This window comes from Camarhynchus parvulus, chromosome 2, assembly GCF_901933205.1.
Source record: "Camarhynchus parvulus chromosome 2, STF_HiC, whole genome shotgun sequence".
NCBI classification, from domain to species: Eukaryota; Metazoa; Chordata; class Aves; order Passeriformes; family Thraupidae; genus Camarhynchus; species Camarhynchus parvulus.
Genome location: NC_044572.1, coordinates 510,288 through 533,522, shown reverse-complemented (window position 1 = coordinate 533,522; position 23,235 = coordinate 510,288). Strand labels below are relative to the sequence as shown.

Genomic DNA, 23,235 nt, shown 5'->3' with positions numbered 1-23,235 from the left:
GATCTGGGCTGTCAGTCCTTCCAGAGGGAGCATCACTCCAGCTGGAGGAAGGCCTCTGGAAAATAAGTTTGGTGTGGAATTCCCATCATCCAAATATTTTCTTGAAATGAATGGGAAACTGAGAACAAATCCATCAGTTGCTGTTGTTATCAGTGTCCCTTATCAGCTTTCAGGAGCTTTAGGTGGGAATTTCTCTTACAAGGGTCAGGTACCCTTGGTTCTGTGTGTGCGGCACTGGAGTGGCCCCAGGAAAACCAGCCCCGATCCCTTTCCTTTCCCTTTCTCCTTTCCTTTTTCCTTTGCAGTCTCTGTTGGGAGGTGTTGGGGTGGCTGACAGATCAGGGTGCTGTGCAGTTAAGGATATTGTTCTGTAAGAGCTTGAATGAGAGATGTGGGACTCCAGGGGCTCTTCAAAATGCAGTTTATTGTATCCAAAATACAGTTGATTGTATCCAAAATGCAGTTTATTGTATCCAAAATACAGTTGATTGTATCCAAAATGCAGTTTATTGTATACAAAGTACAGTTGATTGTATACAAAATGCAGTTAATTACATCCAAGACATTACAGCAGTCCAGGGCCATGGGTGACAGAGCTGTGCCTACAGCTGGCAGCTCCAGCTGCAGGCAGGCCTGGACGCCCTTAGTTTAGGTTACATTGCATTATTTACTTTTATTTGCTGAGCATCTTCATACAGCAGAACCAATCTACACCTTAACTTTTATCTATAGCCTATCATAGCTACTATAATTACCATATTCATGTTACTGCTCTCCGATCACTAAAAGTCAGTACATTACAGTTTTGAGCTAGAAGTTGTTTTTCAGTTTTCTTGCAGTGGAAAATTCTGAGACCTTTTTTCTACTTGCCACATTTGCTGCCTTGTTTGCCTGTGCTCTCTTTCTGCTTGGTACAAACATCTTCTTGTTTGGGGTGGGTTTATCCTTTGCTCTAAGCCATAAAAACCCCTTCTAACTAACACACCCTTTGCCTCTTTGGTTATCCAGTAAGGCTGGCTCAGCCATTCTTCTAGATCAAAACTTGCTTCCATCTCTATTCCTTCTTCAGGTTGCACATTCAAAAATCTTTCTGCCAAGCACACATATCTGTGAGACTTTCTTGTCAAACTTCCATCCTTCCCAGCAGTTCTGAACATAACCATGCAGTGATTGTCACTGCAGAGCTCCACAGCACTGCAGCTTCAGCCACAGCAGCTGGGCCAGTCCCTGCCTGTGCAGTGCATCCTTGTGTCCAGAGCTGCCTTTATTCCCTGGAGAGTGTCCCGTGGGTCAGTCCCTGCCTGTGCAGTGCTCCCTGTGCCCAGAGCTGCCTTTATTCCCTGGAGAGTGTCCCGTGGGTCAGTCCCTGCCTGTGCAGTGCTCCCGTGGGGTGCAGAGGCCTTTTTCCCTGGAGAGTGTCCCGTGGCTCGTCCCTGCCTGTGCAGTGCTCCCGGTGCCCAGAGCCCTTTACCCTGGTGAGTCCGTGGGTCGTCCCTGCCTGTGCAGTGCTCCTGTGCCCAGAGCTGCCTTTGTTCCCTGGAGGTGTCCCGTGGGCAGTCCCTGCCTGTGCAGTGCTCCCTGTGCCCAGAGCTGCCTTTATTCCCGGAGAGTGTCCGTGGGCCGTCTGCCTGTGCAGGCCGTTCCCAAGCTGCCGTTCCGGTGCCGTTCCCGTGCCGTTCCTGTGCAGTGCCCGTGCCCAGAGCGCCTTTGTTCCCTGGAGCGCCGTGGGTCAGTCCGTGCCTGACGTGGCTCCCGTGGGGATGCAGAGGCAGTTTTCGGGGGATGTCCGTGCCCGTCCCGGGTTTGCGGGGAGCCCGGACCCGGTGAGCCCCGGTGTTCCCGCGCTGTTCCCGTGCCGTTCCCGTGCCGTTCCCGCGCTGTTCCCGTGCCGTTCCCGTGCCGTTCCCGTGCCGTTCCCGTGCCGTTCCCGTGCCGTTCCCGTGCCGTTCCCGCGCTGTTCGCGGAGCCGCGGTTCGGCCGCGCACGGCGCAGTTCCGGCCGCCGCCACACGAGGGCGCCGTGGGGCGGCCGGCCGGGCCCGCTGGTTGGGAGCAAAACACGGACTGGAACAGCGGGGTGTGGAGCGGAGCCTCCATCGGGGGCTCCTGGTGCCGTTAGAACCCAGAGCCACCCGAACACGGGGTCAGAACCCACAGAACATCGGGTTAGAACCCACAGAACATCAGGTCAGAACCCAGAGCCACCCTAACACCGGGTCTCGGCTGCCCTGGGAGCCACAGCACCCTCGCAGGCTGGGCTCCCCTCAGCATGGCTGGCTTTGCCCCTGTCAGCTGTCCTGAAATCATCAATTTTGTCATCTGGAGCTGTTCAGAGAGACACGGGGCTCAGGAGAGCTCGTGAAACAGGACTGCCTGTTGGTCCACAACAGTTATTTATTATATTTATTATATTTATTATATCTATTATATTTATATATATGTGTGTATAGATATAGATAGATATAGATTGTGAAAAACACCTTTCACTTGTGTTAAAATTTTAGAAGTTTGATACTAATAAAATAGTAATAAAAATAGTAATAAAAAAATAATAAAATTAGTAATGAAAATTAAGACAATAAGAGACAATAAACAGCAAAGAATTATGGATGTCTGGGTGCCTGGCACTCTGCCACAGAGCACACCTTGCTTTCAAAGGGTTAACCCTTAAAAGCAATAGCTTCTTGCATAGTCATAGATCTCATGCATGATCAAACAGTTCTTTCACACTAATTTCAGCTTCCCCCCTCATCTTGTAAATCAATCTTTTTAGTTCCTCAAAGTCTGGGCCTTCCTGATAAGGAGACAATAATTCTTTTCTTGGAATCTTGGTGTCTGTTTGCTGTTATCTCTATACAAAAAAATTCTTGATTATCTTTTCCATTCCTTGAGCTAGTTACAAAAAGTATCTTACATCACATAGTTTCTATTTTAATATTATTCTATAGCCTAAAAACTATATTTAGCACACTACTTAAAAGAGATTAATACAGCACAACTTTCCAACATAACACATACAGTATTATTCTAATATTTGCAAAGAGCCAATCATATCATTTGCATTTTTCACATTGATATAGATAAAGGTGTAGTTGTAGATATGTAATGATTACTGATGAAAAAGTTACCTAGACAAGGTCTAGCATTAAATCCAGAGTGTTCATGGTAGCTGAGGACAGCCCAAGCAAATAATTTTACTTGTATTTATGTAGATGGAGATACATATACAAACACACATATAAGATAAATAATAGCTATATTATTTATTTATTTATTATTTATTTATTATATATTATTTATTTATTTATTTATTATTTATTTATTTATTTGTACTTATGTCTGATATCAGTTATTATAAATAAATTGTTTCTATTGTAATTGATTATATTTATTATAATATTATTATATTATTATGATAAATCTAATAAATTATAATATTTATTGTAATAAATATGTTATCTGAAAACACAGAGGGTAACCTTTTATCCCAGCCAGATTCACGTGGCCTAAGGCACTGCTTTAGCAAACCATTGGCCCAGAATCTCTTGGCCCACAGAGTGTTCTGTTACTTCTGCCCTGTAAAGGCAGTGCCAGGTCTGGCTGATTTTGTTCAGGTCTCAGCTGGCACTGGGGGCACTGTGAGAATGCCTTGACACATCTTCCTGGTCAGTGCCAGCCCCGGCTTTGTGCTCCAAAAATGAGAGGGTTTTGTGCAGTGTGCCCTCATTTGAGTGTAACCACCCACCCAATCCATCCCAGGGCTCTGGAGCTTCCTGTGGATCAGTTTTTCTGATTTTTGTCACCTGGTCCCCTTGTTGCCTGTAAAGTTTGGTCACTGGCTGAGCCCTGACCCATCCTGTGGGGATTTGTCCATGGGACTGAGCCTGTAACAACAACCATGTCCCACCTTCCTTCGGCCAAGCCTCCTTCCCTGTGGGAATCAGAAAGATAGAAATCCTCACAAACACAAAAGAATTTAATTTACAGCCTTAGGAGAAGCCTAAATTGTTGTGAAAACAAGGTACACAGACATCAAACAGAGAAATCATCAACTTATGTTTCTATAAGTTAGATATATCTATAACTTTCTATAAGTTATGTTTCTATAGTTATAAGTATGTTTCTATAGTTATAAGTATATTTCTATAGTTATAAGTATATTTCTATAGTTATAAGTATATTTCTATAGTTATAAGCATGGTTCTAAGTTATAAGTATGAATAGGCCTTTAGTAAGTAAGAAAATTATTAGATATGAACATATTAGATAAGATATTGACATATTAGATAAGATAATGAAGGGTTTTATAGTACAGTGATGTAGTAATTGTAGTGATTGTAATAGAATAAAGAGTTTAGATATTATAATAGAGATGTATTTGTGTACATGTGATCAGACCTTATTGGGGAAAATTGCAGTAGAAAAAGTGAAAGTGGCAGGTTAGAAAAGCAAGAGATACTCTGTGGAACTGTCCATTGGATTAGGGAGTTATGCACTGTCCTACAGCCAAGAGCTTGTGACCATCCTAGACTAACACCAGCTGCTTGCTGTTCTATAAATCTCATGGCCTTTGGGACTGATGTTATCTAAGCAATAAATCATTATTAGTCTGATCTTAGTCCCATCCCTTTAATTAATACAACAACAGCCACATTTTCCCTTCATTGCCAACCCAGGGTTTCCCACTGCCACAACCGCTGTGGCACCCGCCTAGGGGCATAAGAATCCACTTAATAATAATTAAATAGGTAGATAAATAAATAGATTGTCACTAAACAAATAGGTTGTCTTTGCTTCCTCCTTTGCTGCCAGCAGTACAGCCTTTAACTCTGCACTTGTGCACTTCTGGTTCCTTCTCCCGCTGCTCCCGCTGCTGTGTGAGTGCTCAGAGCAGCTGCTCTGCACCTGCCCTGCCCATCCGGGTTTGGCTGAGCCTCGGGGTGTGCAGTGATGCAGGAGCAGCCAGGGGAGGAGCAGATGTGTGCCTGCTGTCAGGCTGACCTGCCTGCAGTCCCTGCTCTGTGGTTCTGTAGGGGTTTGGGCCTGCAGGGCCATCCCTTTGATGTGTGACCCCTGAGACAGCTCCCATCTGTGCACTGTCGCTGTGCAGTTCCCTCTGGAAGGGCATCACCATCATCATCATCATCATCACTGCCCTTCTTAACGCTGGCCCACACACTGCAAGGTCCTTGGCTCTTCACACACTGTTGCTGTTGAATTTTTTCTCTCCTTGTTCAGGAGCTCAGGTCAGGGACAATAATCCTTTTTCCCAGGCATTGTTTCTCTTTTCAGTATCGTTAAATGCTGTGGAACTGAACCCTAGTGGTTGTCTGGGTCCTTGTGGCCCTTTCTGGAACATAGCACAGTGAGTCCCCTGTTCAGCAAAATCCCATTCAGCTGGTACAGGATCACTGGGATGAGCTGGCCCCAGTGATTGATGTTTTTAACTCTTCTGTCAGCCTTTGCAAAGCCTGTTTGGGGCTGTCAGGCCATTCCCAGATTTGGATTTTCCTCCTCAGTGTGGACAAGGGTCTTGCTATTATAGAAAATCCAGGAATATGATTTCTGCAGTATCCCAAAGTATCTTTGGAGACTCCTTTTCAGTAGTGGGGCTAGTTACAGCATCTAATTTGGTTTCATTTGGAATTCCAGCTTGGCCTGCTACCCCCAGGTTCCCAGGAATTCCAGGAATTCCACTCCTTTAGGGGGGACTGGGCTCTTAGCTGAGGGCACTTCTATCCCCTCCCCATTTAATCTGTTCTGGATATCCTGTGCTCTTGTTCTTACTGCACTTTCCTCCTACCAATTTGTTGGTAAATCTCTTCTCCTACCTGATTGGTTGGAGTTCAGCTGAAGCGTTTTGTGCTGTGCTGGGTGAGTGCATAAATCCCTGAGGTAGGCAGATGAAGGTGATCGTGTTCCTTCCCCAGTGAATGCAGATCTGGGTTTATCTTCCTCCTGAGCCGGGACCATCACACCCATCGTTTCCATGCCAGGCTGGCACCCCTTGTGTGCAGTGCCTGCAGAGGAGCAGTGAGCCTTGCAGTATTCGGGGCTGCTGCAGGGAGCGCTTCTGTGTCAGCGTCAAGCCTTTGATAATCAGCTGCTAAATGCCAGCTCCTGTCTTCTTTTATCACCTGTCAAACAGGGGAATTGTGGGTGCATCCTAGATACAATGGCCCTTTGTTCTAAATCTTTAATTACTTCATTTATGCCTTGTTTGGCTGCAGGAGGCACAGGGTGCTGTTTAATGTTAGGAACAGGTAAAAATGGAGCCCTTTTTAAGAGACTGATTTTCTTACCCTTCCCAGGAAGATTGCGCTGGGGTTTTGTTGGGTCCAAAGGACCAAAGATCCCTGGTTGGTAATTGCAAAGCTTCCCTTTAAGGATGTCATATCCTAAAACATTTTCTTCATGATGTGCCATCACAAATGTGTGTGAAGCCATTCCCCTTTCCCCAGGTAACCATAAACACACTTTGGAGGGGTAACAGAGAATGCTTTTCCCATTAAAGCCAGTTAGATGAACTTCTCTATTTTTAAGACCTAACTTTAGCTTTTTAGCATCCTTGGGAGTCTGAGCTCCAGTGTCAGTTAAAAATGTTAAAGGCTGTCCTTTAACAGGGAAATGCACAGAAGGTTTCTGTTCTGGGGGGTGTTGTGGGGTGTCTGGCAGTCAGAAATGCAGCTCCTGTCCCAGTGGGAGAGCAGTGAGGTGGTTTTGGGTGGCTGGGAGGTGCCAGGGCAGTGTCAACCCCGTGGGGCCAGAATAACTCCACCAGGCAATAACAATAACGCCTGTGAGACACTGCTCCTGTCTGATCCCTGAGCAGGTGCCAGGCAGCAGAGCAGCTCCTGCTGGGGCCACATGGCCATGGCCTCTCACACTGGTCTGGCCCCACAGCTGCTCTGGCACCGACCCTTCTGTCTGCGTTCGGAAAGCCAGGAGTCTGCTAAGGAGGGCAGGAGCCTCCCCTGGAATGGAAAATGTAACCCCTTCCCTCTGCATTGTTAGAATTTTGAAATTAAATGGCTCTCAGGCAAAGATATGGGAGTAGGAATAACAGTTCTTTACTAGGAAAGGTAAAGAACTGTTTACTTATATTTTATAGGCAAAAATAAAAATGTGATAGTACAAACAAAAAAATCAAAAACAAACAAAAAAAACAAACAAAACCTCAAAACCAAACAAAAAACCACAAACAAACAAACAAAACAAAACAAAAAAACCCCAACAACAACAACAAAAAAAACCCTGGCCAGAGTCAGACCATGCCCTGGCCCCTGTGTGTCAGGGGGTGTCACAGCCCCATCCCATGGGGGCTCAGCCCTCCTGCAGTGCCAGCTGTGCTGCTGCTGCAGCAGGGATCCTGCACAAGGGGGGAGTTTTCCTCTGCAGCTCCAGGGCTGCTGCAGATGGGCCTGGGCTCCCTCTGGCAATGCAGGGCAGCAGAAAGCTGCTCCTCTGGCAATGCAGTGGGCAAAGGCTGCTGTGCTGCGCCAGGCTCAGATTGGATCCAGGTAGGAATGCTTGGCTCCTCCCCTGGGCGCAGCATCTCCCCATGGGATGCTGGAATTGGATCAGCCCTGCAGGGACACTCACTGGCCATGGACAGCAGAGATCTCCTGGAGGGAGGATTGGCTGTGGGAGAGATAAAGAAAACTGCCCAATGAACAGAGGATAGCTGCCCCAGCTCTGACAGTTGGCAGTAGCTCACACATCTGACAACCCAGGAACTTCCCAGCAGTTGTACACCCAAGCTGAGTCCTGCTTGAATTAGTGGTTGCTAAGGATGATGCCAGACACAGGTTCCAGTTCACTCCAGTTCCGCCTGTGTGCAGTTCTGAACCTCTCAGGAAATGCTCCTTTCCCCACAAGGCAGAGGAGCTGGGGAAACACCACCCCAGGTGCAGACATTGAACCCTGGGTGCGTTTTAGAGCACCTCAAAGGATGCCCCTCAGGAAGGCTGACCAGGACTCCTGTAAAACCTGTGGAGAGAGGTGCAGAGAGGGGTTTGAGGTCTGGAAGAATTCCAGAGAGAGTTTCTCTGTCCAGTGGAAGTGTCTTAAATGCAGAAGTGAAAGTGTGGTACCAGAGGTGGGTGAGGAGTGAGAGCCGTGGGGCCAGGCAGCCCCAGGAATGCTGATGGAGTTCTGGAGCCTGCTCACAGTTGCAGGGAGCGCAGCTCCTGCTCTCAGCTGTGAGGAGGAGGAGGAGGAGCAGCCACACCTGGTGCAGGTCCCTGGGATGCTCCTCTCCACACGCTTGGCCCTTGCCTGCGTGGGGTCCCTCAGCACCGTGTTTGCCTTGCAGCTCCGGGGTCAGGAGCCTGGAGGAGGTTTGTCTGCAGGTGACAGACCTGCTGCCCGGCCTCAGGAAGCTGAGGAATCTGCTCCCAGAGCATGGCTGCCTGCTGCTGTCCCCAGGGAACTTCTGGCAGAACGACCGCGAGCGCTTCAATGCCGACCCAGATATCATCAAAACCATCCACCAGCATGAGCCAAAGACCTTGCAGACGTCAGCCACTCTCAAAGGTGAGCCAGGGAAGCTGAGAGTTGCCCACAGCTTCATTGTTATTCCATCCTCACTAATTCCAGCGCTGGAATTGCTGATAGTGCCAATTTGGGCAGGATTTTTTCATTCACAGCAGCCGAAGCTGCCTGGTCTTTGTTGTCTCTCATTTCATATGTGTATTGGAGCCCTGATCTGTATTTGTGAGAAGTGAATAAATCACTCAGTCAGGCTTCTTTCTGCAGGTAAGAATAGCAGGGTTTTGTTCCTCTCACTCTACACATGCTCCAGCCTGGCTTTTCCCTCTGTCACACTCAAAGGCTGCCTCATTGTCACAGATAAATCAACATTCATCCTGCTCCATTGTGTGTTCCAGTTCCTTGCACACAGCCCGAGCTGACAATGGATATCATAAAACTATTTTTACCTCTTAGTGATAAAGAAACCCTGTGCCCATGTGTGGGGTTGTGAATGGTTCCATAGTGCCAGAGGAAATGCTGCTTTAAACACAGGTTGGGTCCTTTGGGTTTAAAGGAACCTCAGAGATCTGGCAGTGTGTGATGTACTGTGTTACATGTCTGAATAGGCGTTTGTAACCCTAAAGGAAGTTTGCTTTAAAGGCTGTTTTTAAGCACCCAGAGTGTTGATTTATTAAAAAAAATATGGATATTGATCTAGTACTGATATCCAACTGTGATGGACAAAAACTTCCTAACAGCTTAAAGTTAGAAAGTGTATGTTATTGTGGGATAGCTCCCAAATACACACCTCAATTTACAGGTGATTACAGAGTCCTTTTATCTGTACAATTATTGAATACCCAAAATACAAATGAATATTCATAACTGTGGTACATCCCATTCCCAATATGGATATTGATCTAGAACTGATATCCAAAAACTCTCTGACAGTTTAAAGTTAGAAAGTGTACGTTTATTGCGGGATAGCTCCCAAGTACACACCAAATTTACAGGTGATTAGAGAGTCCTTTTATCTATACAAGTATTGAATACCCAAACTGCAAATGCATATTCATAACTTTGGTACATCCCATTCCCCAATTTGTATGGTAATTAGTTCCAAAGCTATTAAGCATGCGTAGTTTGTTCCTCGGTGGTCCCTTTCATGGGGAGGGGTCCCGAAATGAGAAAGTAAATGAAGTCTTCCTCGTTCTGACCTTTCTGCCTTTTCAATGCAAATATGACAAATGAACCCATTGGTAGAACTCCCATTCCCCATCTTCGGTTGGTTTCAGAACAGAGGAGGCCACAATTGTCTTGTAATGTTCCTACAAGCTATTGATCAGTTTCTATATTCTTCATTCTAAACCCAGCTAACCAAACATTGTGCTGACAAGCAATCAATTATTAGTTAACAACTAACTCTTAACTTCATCAAGGCCTACCCATTTATTTTAATTCATTCCAATTATTTTCATCATTCCAATAGAGCTATCTCAAACGAAAATCTTAGCTCCTCTAAAATCTCTAAATTCCTTAAAGTTTATGTCTCAGTGTGAGTTCTCTGTGGCTGGAGCCTGCTGCAGGTGTGACCCATCCATGGGCTCTGCCCAGAGCATGGGATGCCCTGTGGGATGAGAGCAGCCATTCCCGCAGGAGCTGCTGGCAGCTGTGCCCGCCTTGTGCTGTGTGTGAGCTGTCGCTGATGTCCCCCTGTCCCTGCAGACCTGCTCTTCGGGCTGCCTGGCCGCTACAGCGGGGTCAGCCTGTCCAACCGGCGCCGCGTGGTGTCCTACACCGTCACCCTGGGGCTGCAGCGCTACGACTCCAGGTGAGGCTGCTCTGGCACCGAGCTCTGCCGCTTCCCCTCCCTCATGGTTCCTCCTCTGCCCTCCATTTCCTTCTGCTTTAGAGCGTCTCACATCTCTGAAGGTGCTTTTCTGGGGAGAAAACTCGCTGTGTTTTATGGTAGTAAAATACTCTCAGTTCTCAGCTCCCCTTGACAAGCAGGGTCTGTAACATGCAGAGCTCCCAAGGGGAGTTCCTGTGGCATCCAGGGCCCTGTGGCTCTGGTTTCACCCAGTTCCTTGTGCACAGACTGCTTGGCTTTCCAGTAAGCACTGGTGCAAACACTTGGGCAGTGTTGGCCAAATTGCTGTGGATCAGGTGGATCTGAGGACTCTGAGGTGCACAGAATTCCCCAAGGGATGTCTGGGATGGATTTGGCAGCACAGGAGTTTAAACTTGCTCTTCCAGAGCACTGAGCCTTCAGGGCCATTGTGTGCCACCTTCCATCAGCCATTTTTACACAGAATCTGTAATTCTGGGAAAATTCTTGAAGTGTTTGAGGCCGTGGCATGTTCTGCTCTGTAGACCCAGATTCTGGTTAATGAGCCTTTGCTTTAAACAAAGTTTTGGTGAGTCAGCCCACAGACCTTTGTGGAAATGAGGGTCTGGGTGGTTTGGGCCAGCAAGGAGCAGGTTTGGGAGCAAGGCCTGTAGAGAACCATGCTTTGGTGGTCCATGGGAACCCCTGGAGCTCCCTGCTGCTGTGCTCCTGCAGGAGCTGCCAGCTTTGCTCTTTGGCAAAGGTCAGTGACATGCTGCTGTGTTGGTGTCACCAATATTGCTGGTAGGGACGTGCCTGAGCTTGTCTGGCCCTGCTGCTGAACCAAACAGTGGCAACTGTGGTGTTTCACCCCACAGACACTTTGGGCTCTATGGGTGTGTGGTGTTTCACCCCACAGACACTTTGGGCTGGCTGGTGTGTGGTGTTTCACCCCACAGACACTTTGGGCTCTATGGGTGTGTGGTGTTTCACGCCACAGACACTTTGGGCTCTATGGGTGTGTGGTGTTTCACCCCACAGACACTTTGGGCTCTATGGGTGTGTGGTGTTTCACCCCACAGACACTTTGGGCTCTATGGGTGTGTGGTGTTTCACGCCACAGACACTTTGGGCTGGCTGGTGTGTGGTGTTTCACCCCACAGACACTTTTGGCTGGCTGGGTGCTGCTCTGGGCACTGCAGACAAGTCCAGGCCTGCAGGAGCTCTGGTGGTGCTGGGATGGAGCTTCCCCCCATACCAGGGGCTGCTCCTCAGGTTTCCCTCTGTGCAGAAGCTTTAAGGGGATGGTGAAGGAAAGGAGTCGGTTCTCATGGAGGGTTTGGATCCAGAGCTTCATTCTGGCCCACAGGCCTCTGAATGCAGCACCAGCTCCAACAGAACTCCCTGAGCCCGTGGTTCCTCACTCTTTTACCCGGGGGAGGGAAGGAGGGAAGGGGTAGGGAGCCACCAAGCAGGTACAAGGGACACAGGACACCTGGATGGCCCAGTGCCCCCCAGGGGTAGAGAGCATCCTTTGGATCTGCCAATCACTCTGGAATGCCAGGAGTGACAGACAGCGCTGGGAGGGGGAAGGAGGGATGATTGACACACCTGGGAGGGAATCTTCATGGGAGGAACCCGGGTTTCTGGGGCAGACCCTGAACTCACGCTGCAGCCCTGCTGTCCCCAGGTTCCTGAGCAGCCTGCGCTCGCGGCTGAAGCTGCTGCACCCCAGCCCCAACTGCAGCCTGCGCGAGGAGAGCGTGGTGCACGTGCACTTCAAGGAGGAGATCGGCATCGCCGAGCTCATCCCGCTCGTCACCACCTACATCATCCTCTTCGCCTACATCTACTTCTCCACACGTAGGTTGGGGCACCTGGGTGTGGGCTCAGGGTGCAGGTGATGTCTGTAACACCTCCTCTTGCAGCAGGAGCGGTGGTGGTGGAGTTCTGCCCTGAGCTGCCATGGAGAGGGTTAAAAACTGCCTGATTCCTGCTCATTTGCCCCTCAGCCAGGGTGCTGTTATTCCTTGTGATCCACCTCCCAGCTGGAAGTGTTTCCCCATCCCTGGAAGTGTCCAAGGCCTGGGATAGTGGATAGACTTCTTTAAAGCCCCTTCCAACCCAAACTATTCCGCAATTCTTTGATACCTTCCAAGGTGTTTTCTGTCTTGGGCACCCTTAGATGCCACAGGAATGCCTTTTTTCCCAGTTTGTTTCATCCATTATCAGACAGATCATGTTCTGAGCTGCTGGGTTTAGACCTCTCTGGCCACATTTCAGTTTGGTTCTGCCCACCTCAGTGCAGTGCTGGGACTGGTGTGAGCTGTGGAGCAGCATTGTCCCCTGTCCCACCTTGTCCTGGGAGCCTGGGGGAGCTGCATGTCAGACTTCTTCTGGATCTCTGCCCAGAAAACAGCCACGTTCCCAGTTCCCCAAGCTAGTTGGGCACATCTGGATTGCTGGCCTACAAATGACACAAAACATGGATTCTGCCTTCTCTGAAGCAACTTTTTCACAATATATTACTTTTGTTAAAAATTCACCTTTGGGGTTCTTCATTCTGATCCGAAAAACCAAAAATGTGTCAAATTTTAAAATTTCTACATTTCATTTCAGACACTGCAGTTACCTTCATTTTAGACATGAGCAGTGCAGTACCTGCATTTCAGACACCACAGTGCTTTAATTTAATTTCAGACACTGGAGTACCTGCATTTCAGACACTGCAGTGCTTTAATTCCGCGCCTGCATTTCAGACACTGCAGTGCTTTAATTTAATTTCAGACACTGGAGTAGCTGCATTTCAGACACTGCAGTGCTTTAATTGCATTTCAGACACTGCAGTGCTTTAATTGCATTTCAGACACAGCTGTACCTGCATTTCAGACACTGCAGTGCTTTAATTGCATTTCAGACACTGCAGTGCTTTAGTTTCATTTCAGACACAGCTGTACCTGCATTTCAGACACTGCAGTACTTTAACTGCATTTCAGACACTGCAGTGCTTTAATTTCATTTCAGACACTGCAGTACCTGCATTTCAGACACTGCAGTACTTCAATTTCATTTCAGACACTGCAGTACTTTAATTGCATTTCAGACACTGCAGTGCTTTAGTTTCATTTCAGACACTGCAGTACTTCAATTTCATTTCAGACACTGCAGTGCTTTAATTGCATTTCAGACACTGCAGTGCTTTAGTTTCATTTCAGACACTGCAGTGCTTTAGTTTCATTTCAGACACTGCAGTACTTCAATTTAATTTCAGACACTGCAGTGCTTTAGTTTCATTTCAGACACTGCAGTACCTCCCCTCTGGGCTGGGGTGTCCTGTGACCTGCTGGGGCCGGTCAGGACTAGCGTGCTGTCCCCATCTGTGTCCATCTGTCCCCGTCTGTGTGTCCTTCCCGTGTGCTGTCCCTGCTGACCTGGCTGGGCTGTTTTGCAGGCAAGATCGACATGGTGAAGTCCAAGTGGGGCCTGGCTCTGGCAGCAGTGGTGACGGTGCTCAGCTCCCTGCTCATGTCCGTGGGGCTCTGCACCCTGTTCGGCCTCACGCCCACGCTCAACGGCGGGTACGTGCCAGCCCTGCCAGGGGCACGCCTGGGGAACACCTGGGGAATCAATTCAGTGTGCTGGAACCAGCTCCTGTGGGGCTGGACACGCTGCTGGGCAGGGTCACTGTCGCATTGGAATATTTACCAATATAGCTGGACAGGACGTGCCTTGGCTTGTCCGTCCCTTGCTGCTGAACCCCTCCTCAGCTGTGCCTCTGTTTCCCCAGAGAGATATTCCCATACCTGGTGGTGGTGATTGGCCTGGAGAACGTGCTGGTGCTCACCAAGTCCGTCGTGTCCACGCCCGTGGACCTGGAGGTGAAGCTGCGCATTGCCCAAGGTGGGGTCCTGCTCTGGGGCTGGGAGAGGGAAAAGTGGGAGGGCTGGGGCTGGGAGAGGGGAAAGTGGGAGAGCTGGGGCTGGGAATGGTCTCACTCAGGTCTGGGAAGGAAACAAGGTGACTTGTACAGCCTTTAGTTGTGAATTCCAGGAACATAATGCTGCTGTTGTGGGCACTGCTTTTTGGGATTGTTGACCAAAACAGGCTAAATAAATATAAAAGATATTAGTAGGGGAGAGCTGGATCTCCTGGTGTGGGTACTGAGCGCTGTCCTCAGGTCATGGATACCAGAAGTGCAGAACACAGGTCCTGCAAAATTCCCCTAAATGTGAGACAAAATTATCTTTTCCATTCTGTGAGAATGCTCTGTGCCTGTGGAAGGATTTGAGTGTGCTCACACCATGGATAAATGGGATTTGCAGTCTTCAAAGCTGTTTCTAAACATCAGGGAGAAGAGATTCTAGAGCAATGCTGACTTTAGTTTTAAAAATCCAAGTGCTTTGGGTTCTAGATGGGAAACAGGACTCAGAACACTGGTGGGCCTTTGCACTCAGGAGTTTTAGCCTGGAAGGGCCTTTTGGGCCTGTTCCCTGTAGATTGCTGGTTTTAAGGTGGGGAAGTGCTGCTCCTTTGGCTGTGTTCATGTCTGGCACAGTGAAGAGGCTCCCCTGACCTGTCCTTGCCCTTCCCCAGGCCTGAGCAATGAGAGCTGGTCCATCATGAAGAACATGGCCACGGAGCTGGGGATCATCCTCATCGGGTACTTCACCCTGGTCCCGGCCATCCAGGTGAGAGGGGCTGCAGGACAGAGCCTGAGCCCTGCAGGGAGGCACTGGCTGCAGCCTCACACAGTCTGGGAGTGGCTGGGCTGGAAAAGCCTTGGGACCATCAAATCCAGCTGTCCCCAGCGCTGCCAAGGCCACCACTCACCCATGTCCCCCAGTGCCACACAGCTGTAAAATCCCTCCAGGTACAGGGACTGCACCCCTGCCCTGGGCAGTTCCAATGCCTAACAGCCCCTTTTGGGGAAGAAATTTTCCCAATTTTCCCTGATTTCTAATCTGCATCTCCCCTGGCACAACCAGAGGCCCTTTCCTCTCGTCCTGTCCCTTGCTCCCTGGGGGCAGAGATGGATTGTGGCCAAAGAGAACAAAGAATGTGAATTAGAATAAATACCTTGGCTTCTCTCATGGACTCGCCCAGCCCCGAGCTCTGAGCCAGCACAAGAGGTGGATGCCAGGGCTTGTCAGTGCAGCACTGCTGGCTTCCCTCGCTCTGAGCTGCAGGGGGAGCTCATGCCTGTCTCACCCACCCACAGGAGTTCTGCCTCTTTGCCGTGGTGGGGCTGGTGTCAGACTTCTTCCTGCAGATGTTCTTCTTCACCACCGTGCTGTCCATTGACATCCGCCGCATGGAGGTGGGCAAGGGGCACGGCCCGGGGCAGGAGGGGAGCACAGCCCCAGCATGCCACCCCTGAACGAGGAAAAGGACAGAATAATGAACTCACTGAGCTCAGAAAGGCCTTTCACCACTCCCCAGCACCACCACTGTCCCTGTCCCCGAGTGCCACATCCTCGTGGCTGTTAAATCCCCCCAGGGATGGGGACTCCATTCGTGTTCTGGGCAGCTGGGCCAGGCCTGGGCAGCCCATTCCAGGAAGAAATTTTTCCTAATATTTAACCTAAACTTCCCCTGGTCAGCTTGAGGCTGTTTCCTCTCATCCTGAGCTGTTACAGTCCTGGTTCTGTACTTGTTTGGTTACACACACAGAGCACTTGAGGGAAAAGACACTCGTAGGAAGGACATGGAGCTGTGGGAGCAAATCCAGAGGAGGCATCAAGTGGATTAGAGGGATGGAGCAGCTCTGCTGTGAGGAAAGGCTCAGAGAATTGGGATTACACAGCCTGGGGAAGGAAAGCTTAGAGACCTACTTGTGGCCTTCCAGGACCTGAAGGGAGCCACAAGAAAGATGGGGAGGGATGTTGGACAGGTTAAGGGGGAATGTCTTCAAACTGACAGAAGAAAGGTTTATGCTGGACATTAGGAAGAACTTTGTGAGGATGGGCAGGCCCTGGCACAGGTGCCCAGAGCAGCTGGTGGCTGCCCCTGCATCCCTGGCAGTGCCCAAGGCCAGGCTGGACAGGGCTTGGAGCACCTGGGACAGTGGGAGGTGTCCCTGCCATGGCGGGGGTGGCACTGGATGGGCTTTAGGGTCCCTTGCATCCCAACCATTCTGTGATTCCCTGGGTCTGTAAATGTGCTGGTTGGGGTAAATGGGCTGGGAGGAGACGCCGAGGGTCACCCCCTGACCCTGGGGGAAGAGTCCCTCCCCAGGGGTCCCTCCCAGCTCCCAGGAGTGCCTTTGCACTGGAGCAGCCCCTCACCCCTGCCCTTTCTCTCTGTTGCAGCTGGCTGACCTGAACAAGCGTTTGCCCCCCGAGTCGTGCCCGGCGAGGCCCCCGTGCCGTCGGGCGCGGCCGCTGCGCCCGGCGGTGCCACACACCCCACACGCCATGGCCCCGCACAGCCCCCACCCCATCACCCCACACAGCCCACAGAGCCCACACGCCATCACCCCGCACACCATCACCCTGCAGCCCTCCTCGCTGCGCAACCTGCGCCTGCCCAAGCGCCTGCGCGTCATCTACTTCTTCGCCCGCACGCGCCTGGCACAGCGCCTCATCATGGTACGTGGGGGCACGGAGAGACGGGGGCACACACACTGCCGGGGGGCACACAGACTGCTGGGGGGCACACAGACTGCCAGGGGGGCACACAGACTGCTGGGGGGCACACAGACTGCTGTGGGGCACAGAGACTGCCAGGGGGGCACACAGACTGCTGGGGGGCACACAGACTGCCAGGGGGGCACAGAGACTGCTGGGGGGCACACAGACTGCTGGGATGGCACACACACTGCCAGGGGGGCACACAGACTGCCAGGGGCACACAGACTGCTGGGGGGGCACACAGACTGCCAGGGGGGCACACAGATGGTTGGGATGGCACCCAGAGAGCTGAGGTGGCACCCAAATAGCCAGAAGGCAACCCAGACAGCCAGGGGGGCACCCAGACCACTGGGCTGGGACCCCTGTCTGCCCCACTGGGCACCCAGACCACCAGGATGGTACCCAGACAGCTGGGATGGCACCCAGACTGCCAGGGTGGCACCCAGACTGCCAGGGGGGCACCTAGATGGTCAGGATGGCACCCAGACTGCCAGGGGGGCACCCAGACCACTGGGCTGGCACCCAGACAGCCAAGCTGTCACCCCTGCCCAGGCCATTGGGCAGCTGCCCCTGCCAGGCTGGCAGCCCTGCCCACCCTGCCAGCCACCCACCCCTGCCAGGCCTGACACAGCTCCATGTCCTGTTCCCATGGGATGCCGGAGTTCAGTGGCCCCATGGTCCCAGAGCAGTGGGTCCTGCAGGACTGTGGACCCCAAAACCCAAACTGAGCCTTCCCAGGCCTGCCTGGAGGTGCCAGACGTGCTGGTCCCAGCTGCCAGCAGGGAGCCCCTTCCTGCTGTGTATTTGGGGAGAGAAGTTGGGGTCTGAGCATCATATGGATCATGGAAAAGTGGGGTCCAGGTTCTGGGTGTGCTGGGCAGCGCTCCAAATGTCCCCCCTGTGCCACCTCCCTGTCCCCAAGAAACAGTGCTGGGAGTGAGGCTGCAGGAAATGAGGGGTGCCCGTGGTTGGGGTGCCATGGGTCACCTCGGGCAGGGGACAGGGAGGTGGCACTGAGGGAGCTGTGTCTCACCCTGCACAGGCCGGCACAGTGATCTGGATCGGAATCCTGCTGTACACGGATCCCGCCGGGCTCCGCACCTACCTCACGTCCCAGGTCACGGAGCAGAGTCCCCTGGGGGACGCAGGCCTGCCCGCCATGCCCGTTCCCGGCGGGGTCCTGCCCGCTGGGGACCCCAAGCTGGACCTGTCCGTGTTCCCCTCGGAGCCCGTGCAGCTGTCGGAGAACCGGACGGAGCAGAAGGCGCGGCTGGAGCCGGAGCAGCAGCCCTGGGGCCCCGAGGGCAGGGGCAACGGGCAGCTGGAGCTGGGAACAGAGGCACAGGTCACCTGGGGAGCAGAGGATGAGGAGATCTGGAGGAAGCTTTCCTTCAGGCACTGGCCAGCCCTCTTCAGCTACTACAACATCACCCTGGCCAAGAGGCAAGTGAAGTGGGCTGGCATGGAGTGCCACTGGCACGGGGAGCTGGCACCTGACCCCAGGGCTTTGTCTTGCTTCTGTCCTTGGTGCTCCCACCTCACATAACCTGGTTCCATGGGGCTCATTCCAGCTGTGTGTGGGAGGAGCTGCTGAGCAGGGCCCATGGGGTGGGCAGAGCTCACAACCCTCCAGGCTGTTCCTCTGGGAATCAGGGCTGTTCCACTCTGCTCCTGGGTGGTTTATGTGCTTGGTGTCTTCTGCCTTCCTTCGTCCTGGAATTGAGGTTTTCAAATTTGCAAAGCAAGAAAAGGGGGATCAGGGGGCCCTTGTGGCTCTGCACAGCTCCTGCCAGGAGGGGACAGCCAGGGGATCGGGCTGTGCTCCAGGGAACAGGGACAGGAGCAGAGGGAACGGCCTCAGGCTGGGCCAGGGTAGGGTCTGGGTGGATATTGAGAAGAGTCCTTCCCCAAAATGGTTCTGTGGCAGTAGTGGAGTCCCCATCCCTGGAGGGATTTAAAAGCTGTGTGAATGTGGGGTTTGGGGCCATGGGTTAGTGGTGGCCTTGGCAGTGCTGGGGGAGCAGTCAGACTTGATGATGTCAGAGTGCTTTTCCAACCTCAGTAATTCCACAACTGTCTGATACAATCATCTGTAAGGGATGGAAATAGTACATGTGAGGAAGAGACAGCTGAGCTAAAGGCGCTTCTTGGTGAGACCTCCCAGCCTGCAGCACACAGGAAACCAGGCTTGAATTCATGGGATCCACTTGATCTCATCAGACTTCATTTCTCTTGGCTCTTTGAAGGGTTAAAACCTGGGGAATAGCTTTAGAGGAGAATATTTCAAGGAGATCTTTAGTTCGGAGCACCTGAAGTTGTGCGCTGAAGGCACCCTGATTCCTGCCGTGGCTGCTCAGTGACCTGCGCCCCTCCCGAGCCGCTGTCCCTGTCCCCTCAGGTACATCAGCATCCTGCCAGCCATCCCCGTGACGCTGTACCTGAACCCGCAGGAGGCGCTGGAGATGCGGCACCCGCAGGAGGCCCGGCGCTCCCAGCCCTTCCTGGACGCGGCCCCGCGGCCGGAGCGCGGCTCGCAGCCCCGCGGCCACCAGGACGTCACCCTGTACAAGTACAGTGTCTGTCACGGCCCTGAGCCTGCCTCAGCCCGCGGGGAACAGGGCTGCTTCAGGCTGCTTCCTCAGGGCTCCTCTCCCTGCTGGGAGACCAGAAAGCTCCTGAAGCTGCAGTGCCAGAGCTGGGCATGCTCCAGTGCCAAGCAGCAGCTTGGGGGGCTGGGGATGCTCCAGTGCAAAGGGAAATTGATGTATCCTCGAAGTTTTCCATCACTGAGGGCAGGAATGGGCTGTGCATGGAGGCCCTCAGGGCTCCTGCTGCAATACGGGGTGACAAGGACAGGAGGTCAATTTGGGGGTTTAACTGTGATTTCATAGAACCCCAGAATGGTCTGGGTTGGAAGGGACCTTAAAACCAATCCAGTCCCACTCTGTGCCATGGGCAGGGACACCTTCCACTATCCCAAGCCGTGTCCAACCTGGCTTTAGACACTTCCAGGGATCCAGGGGCAGCCACCACCCGGATATAATTTGATAATGATTTATTTGGGGGTCAGATCAAACTCTGGTGCGAGGAGCTTCCCTCTCTGTGGAGACAACAGCTCACAACCCCTGCCTGAATCTGCACGTGCTGAACACACTGTTATCCCATCCCCAGCTGGTGTTTTCTTAAAATCTTAGTTGCTCATTACTTTCCTTACTGAAAAGCCTCAAAATCTTGTGATGTGGAAATTGTCATTTTCCCATTAAACCCCCCTCAATTTCCAACAAATCTCTGTAATTTGTGGAAAAGCCTTCTCAGCTGAGAAACTCAGACAAGCACATGAGTAATCCCGGCACAGAACTCCCCAAATCTATGTATGGACTAGAAATTGGAGTTTATTTCCTTACCTTCTTGTCTCTGTGTGTCCCCCAGGGTGGCTGCTCTGGGCCTGGCATCGGGCATCCTGCTGGTGCTGCTGCTGTTCTGCCTGTACCGGGTGCTGTGCCCCAAGAACTACGGGCAGAACGGGCCGGGCCGGCGGCGCCGCGGGGACCTGCCCTGCGATGACTACGGCTACTCGCCCCCTGAGACTGAGATCGTGCCCCTGGTCCTCAGGGGACACCTCATGGTACGTCCAGCTCAGCAGGCAATACCTCAGGAAAGGTTATTGGGGCATGAAATTCCTGCAGCACGCTCTCGTCTCCTCCTGGGGCTGCCTGGCTGCAGTTCCACCATCACCGCCTCTGGCTTCCTTTCCCTGCTTTGCTGGGATAGCTCCACATTGCTGAGCTCCAGGGGACAGCTGATGTGGCACTCGGGGCTCTGGGCTGGGTGACAAAGGGGAGGATCAGTCACAGGTGTGACTCAGTGCTCGGGGAGGGATTTTCCAGCCAGGATGAGTCTGGGATCCTTCCTGTTCTGAGATGAAACAAAGCTCTTGGGCATTCAGACAGACGAGTTTGCAGTGCTGGGCTGTGTCTCCCAGCAAAGCTGTATCTCTGCTCCTGATCCTGTCCTCAGACTGGGATGGAATTTTTTAGGGAAGGCAAGACAGGTGGAGTCTGTTGGATTTGCAGCAGTGCAGTGCACACTGAGGTCTCTGGGCAGAGATCCTGGAATCCCAGAATGGTTTGGGTTGAAAGGGACCTTGAAACTCATCCAGTGCCACCCCTGCCATGGCAAGGACACCTTCCACAAGTCCCGTCCAACCTGGCCTTGGACCCTTCCAGGGACGTCCATGTCCTCACTGTCCCTAAACCAGCCAGTTTTGACATGAAGTCCATCATCTCTGCAGCTCTGCAGGCACACCAGGCTGTGCTCAGGACGCAGAGGCCTCGGTGGTGCCCACTGAGCTGTGCTTGTCCTTCCCCTGGCAGGACATCGAGTGCCTGGCCAGTGACGGGATGCTGCTGGTGAGCTGCTGCCTGGTGGGGCAGATCCGCGTGTGGGACGCGCAGACGGGCGACTGCCTCACGGTCATCCCCAAGCCCAGGTAGGGCCCTGGCCGTGTCCCCATGTCCCCACGGCCCCGCAGTGCTCCCGGGAGGCAGCCCCCAGCGAGGGGCTCAGCTTTGTCCCTCCTTCCAGGCTGCGCAGGGACAGCAGCGGCGTCTTCGACTACCAGGAGGGCTGGGATCCCAGCCCGGACGGCAAGAACGGCCTGGAGGACTCCTTTGAGAGCAGCCACCAGCTGAAACGGCTGCTGGGGCCCCCCCAGCCCCCCCTGTTCTGTGACCAGCCCGACCTCACCTCCCTGATCGACACCAACTTCCTGGAGCACGCCAAGGCGGCCGAAGCCGGGCCGCGGCTGCGGGCCGTGGGCGCCCGCCGCAAGGACTCGGGCTACGACTTCAGCAGCCTGGTGGGGAAGGTGTACGAGGAGCACGGCGGCTCCGGCTGCAGGAACGGGACCTTCCCGGGGCTCCCGGCCCCGCTCGGCCCCGCCGGGCTCTGCGGGAGCGGCGGCACGCGTCCGGCCTGGCGGCGGGACGCAGGGCGGCTGCGGCGGGGACGAGAGCTGCGCGGGCTGTGACAAATCCTCACCCCCTCCGTCCTGGGGAGGGGACCTGGAGAGCTCCATCTGGAGCCTGGAACTGCAGGGGAACCTCATCGTGGCTGGCAGGAGTAACGGGAAGCTGGAGGTGAGGAGTGGGGACACCGCGAGGGGAAAGCGGAGATCAGGAACAGGGACACAGGAGCAGGGAGGTGAAGGGGGACACAGTAATGGGAGGTGGAGATGAGGAGCAGGGATGCAGTAATGGGAGTTGGAGATGAGTGGGGACACAGTAACAGGAGGTGGAGATGAGGAGCAGGGTTGCAGTAATGGGAGGCAGGAGGTCGCACAGCCTGGCAGCATGGCACAGGGAGCTGTGACTGCTCACTCAGCTCAGGGGCCGGGAGCAGGGCACACAGAGCTGTTCAGGATCCCAGATCCCCTGTGCCCAGTGCTCCTGTGGCCAGTGTCACCGCAGTGACCCCTCCTCCCCAGGTGTGGGATGCCATCGAGGGGACCCTCCGCAGCAGCAATGATGAAGGACAATCCGGCATCACCGCCCTCGTCTTCCTCAACAACAGGTGACTCCTTGTGCAGGTGCTGGGAGATCCCCAGCCCCAACCTCCACGGCAGCTCCTGGCAGCAGAGGCTTGGCGGGGATGTCTCTTCCCTGGAATCAGTGTCATGGAATGTCCTGAGCCGGAAGGGGCCCCCAGGGATCATGGAGTCCAACCCCTGGCCCTGCCCAGGACACCCCAACAACCCCACCCTGTGCCTGGGAGCTTTGTCCAAGCACTCCTGAGCTCTGGCAGGGTTGGAGCTGTCACCATTCCCAGCGGAGCCCATTCAGTGCCCAACCACCTTTGCTTGCTATCCATCCTCACATCCAGCCTAATCCTCTGAGAATCCCCCTCTCACCAGCTTTCCTGGCTCCAGGAATGCTCCAGCAGCCACTTCTTCAGCCCTCAGTCTTGCCAGCAGCTGAATGTCCAGGGCTGGGACACCTTTGGGTCGCTGCTGTTCAGAGGCACTGCCATTGTCCTGTCCATTCAGAGCTGTGTCCAGTGCCCCAGCCCAGCTCTGTGCAGCCTCCTGCCAGGGGTGGCTGGTCTGTGCTTGGCCTGGGGGTGTCCAGGTTTGGGGCTCAGGGAGGGGCCTCTCTCAGCCCCATGTCTGTCCCTCAGGATCGTGGCTGCCCGGCTGAATGGCTCCTTGGATTTCTTCTCTCTGGAGACACACACGTCCTTGAATCACCTGCAGTTCCGAGGTGAGCACTGTTGGAATGTCAGTGTGCTGCCCTGGGCTCCTGCCTTCCCC

At 52.9% G+C, this 23,235-nt stretch overlaps 1 protein-coding gene across 1 annotated transcript in view; it reads left to right on the top strand.

Moving 5' to 3' along the window:
• Positions 1-23,235, top strand: part of SCAP (SREBF chaperone) — a 61,085-nt gene that overhangs the window by 32,534 nt on the left and 5,316 nt on the right. Inside the window, 16 exon segments of the mRNA XM_030971501.1 lie at positions 8,314-8,534; positions 10,197-10,302; positions 11,990-12,162; positions 13,751-13,877; positions 14,087-14,199; positions 14,893-14,987; positions 15,518-15,616; positions 16,608-16,886; positions 17,971-18,371; positions 19,327-19,497; positions 20,358-20,553; positions 21,302-21,417; positions 21,513-21,915; positions 21,917-22,066; positions 22,414-22,499; positions 23,103-23,185. Of these exon segments, the coding sequence (XP_030827361.1) occupies positions 8,314-8,534; positions 10,197-10,302; positions 11,990-12,162; positions 13,751-13,877; positions 14,087-14,199; positions 14,893-14,987; positions 15,518-15,616; positions 16,608-16,886; positions 17,971-18,371; positions 19,327-19,497; positions 20,358-20,553; positions 21,302-21,417; positions 21,513-21,915; positions 21,917-22,066; positions 22,414-22,499; positions 23,103-23,185 (2,819 nt within the window).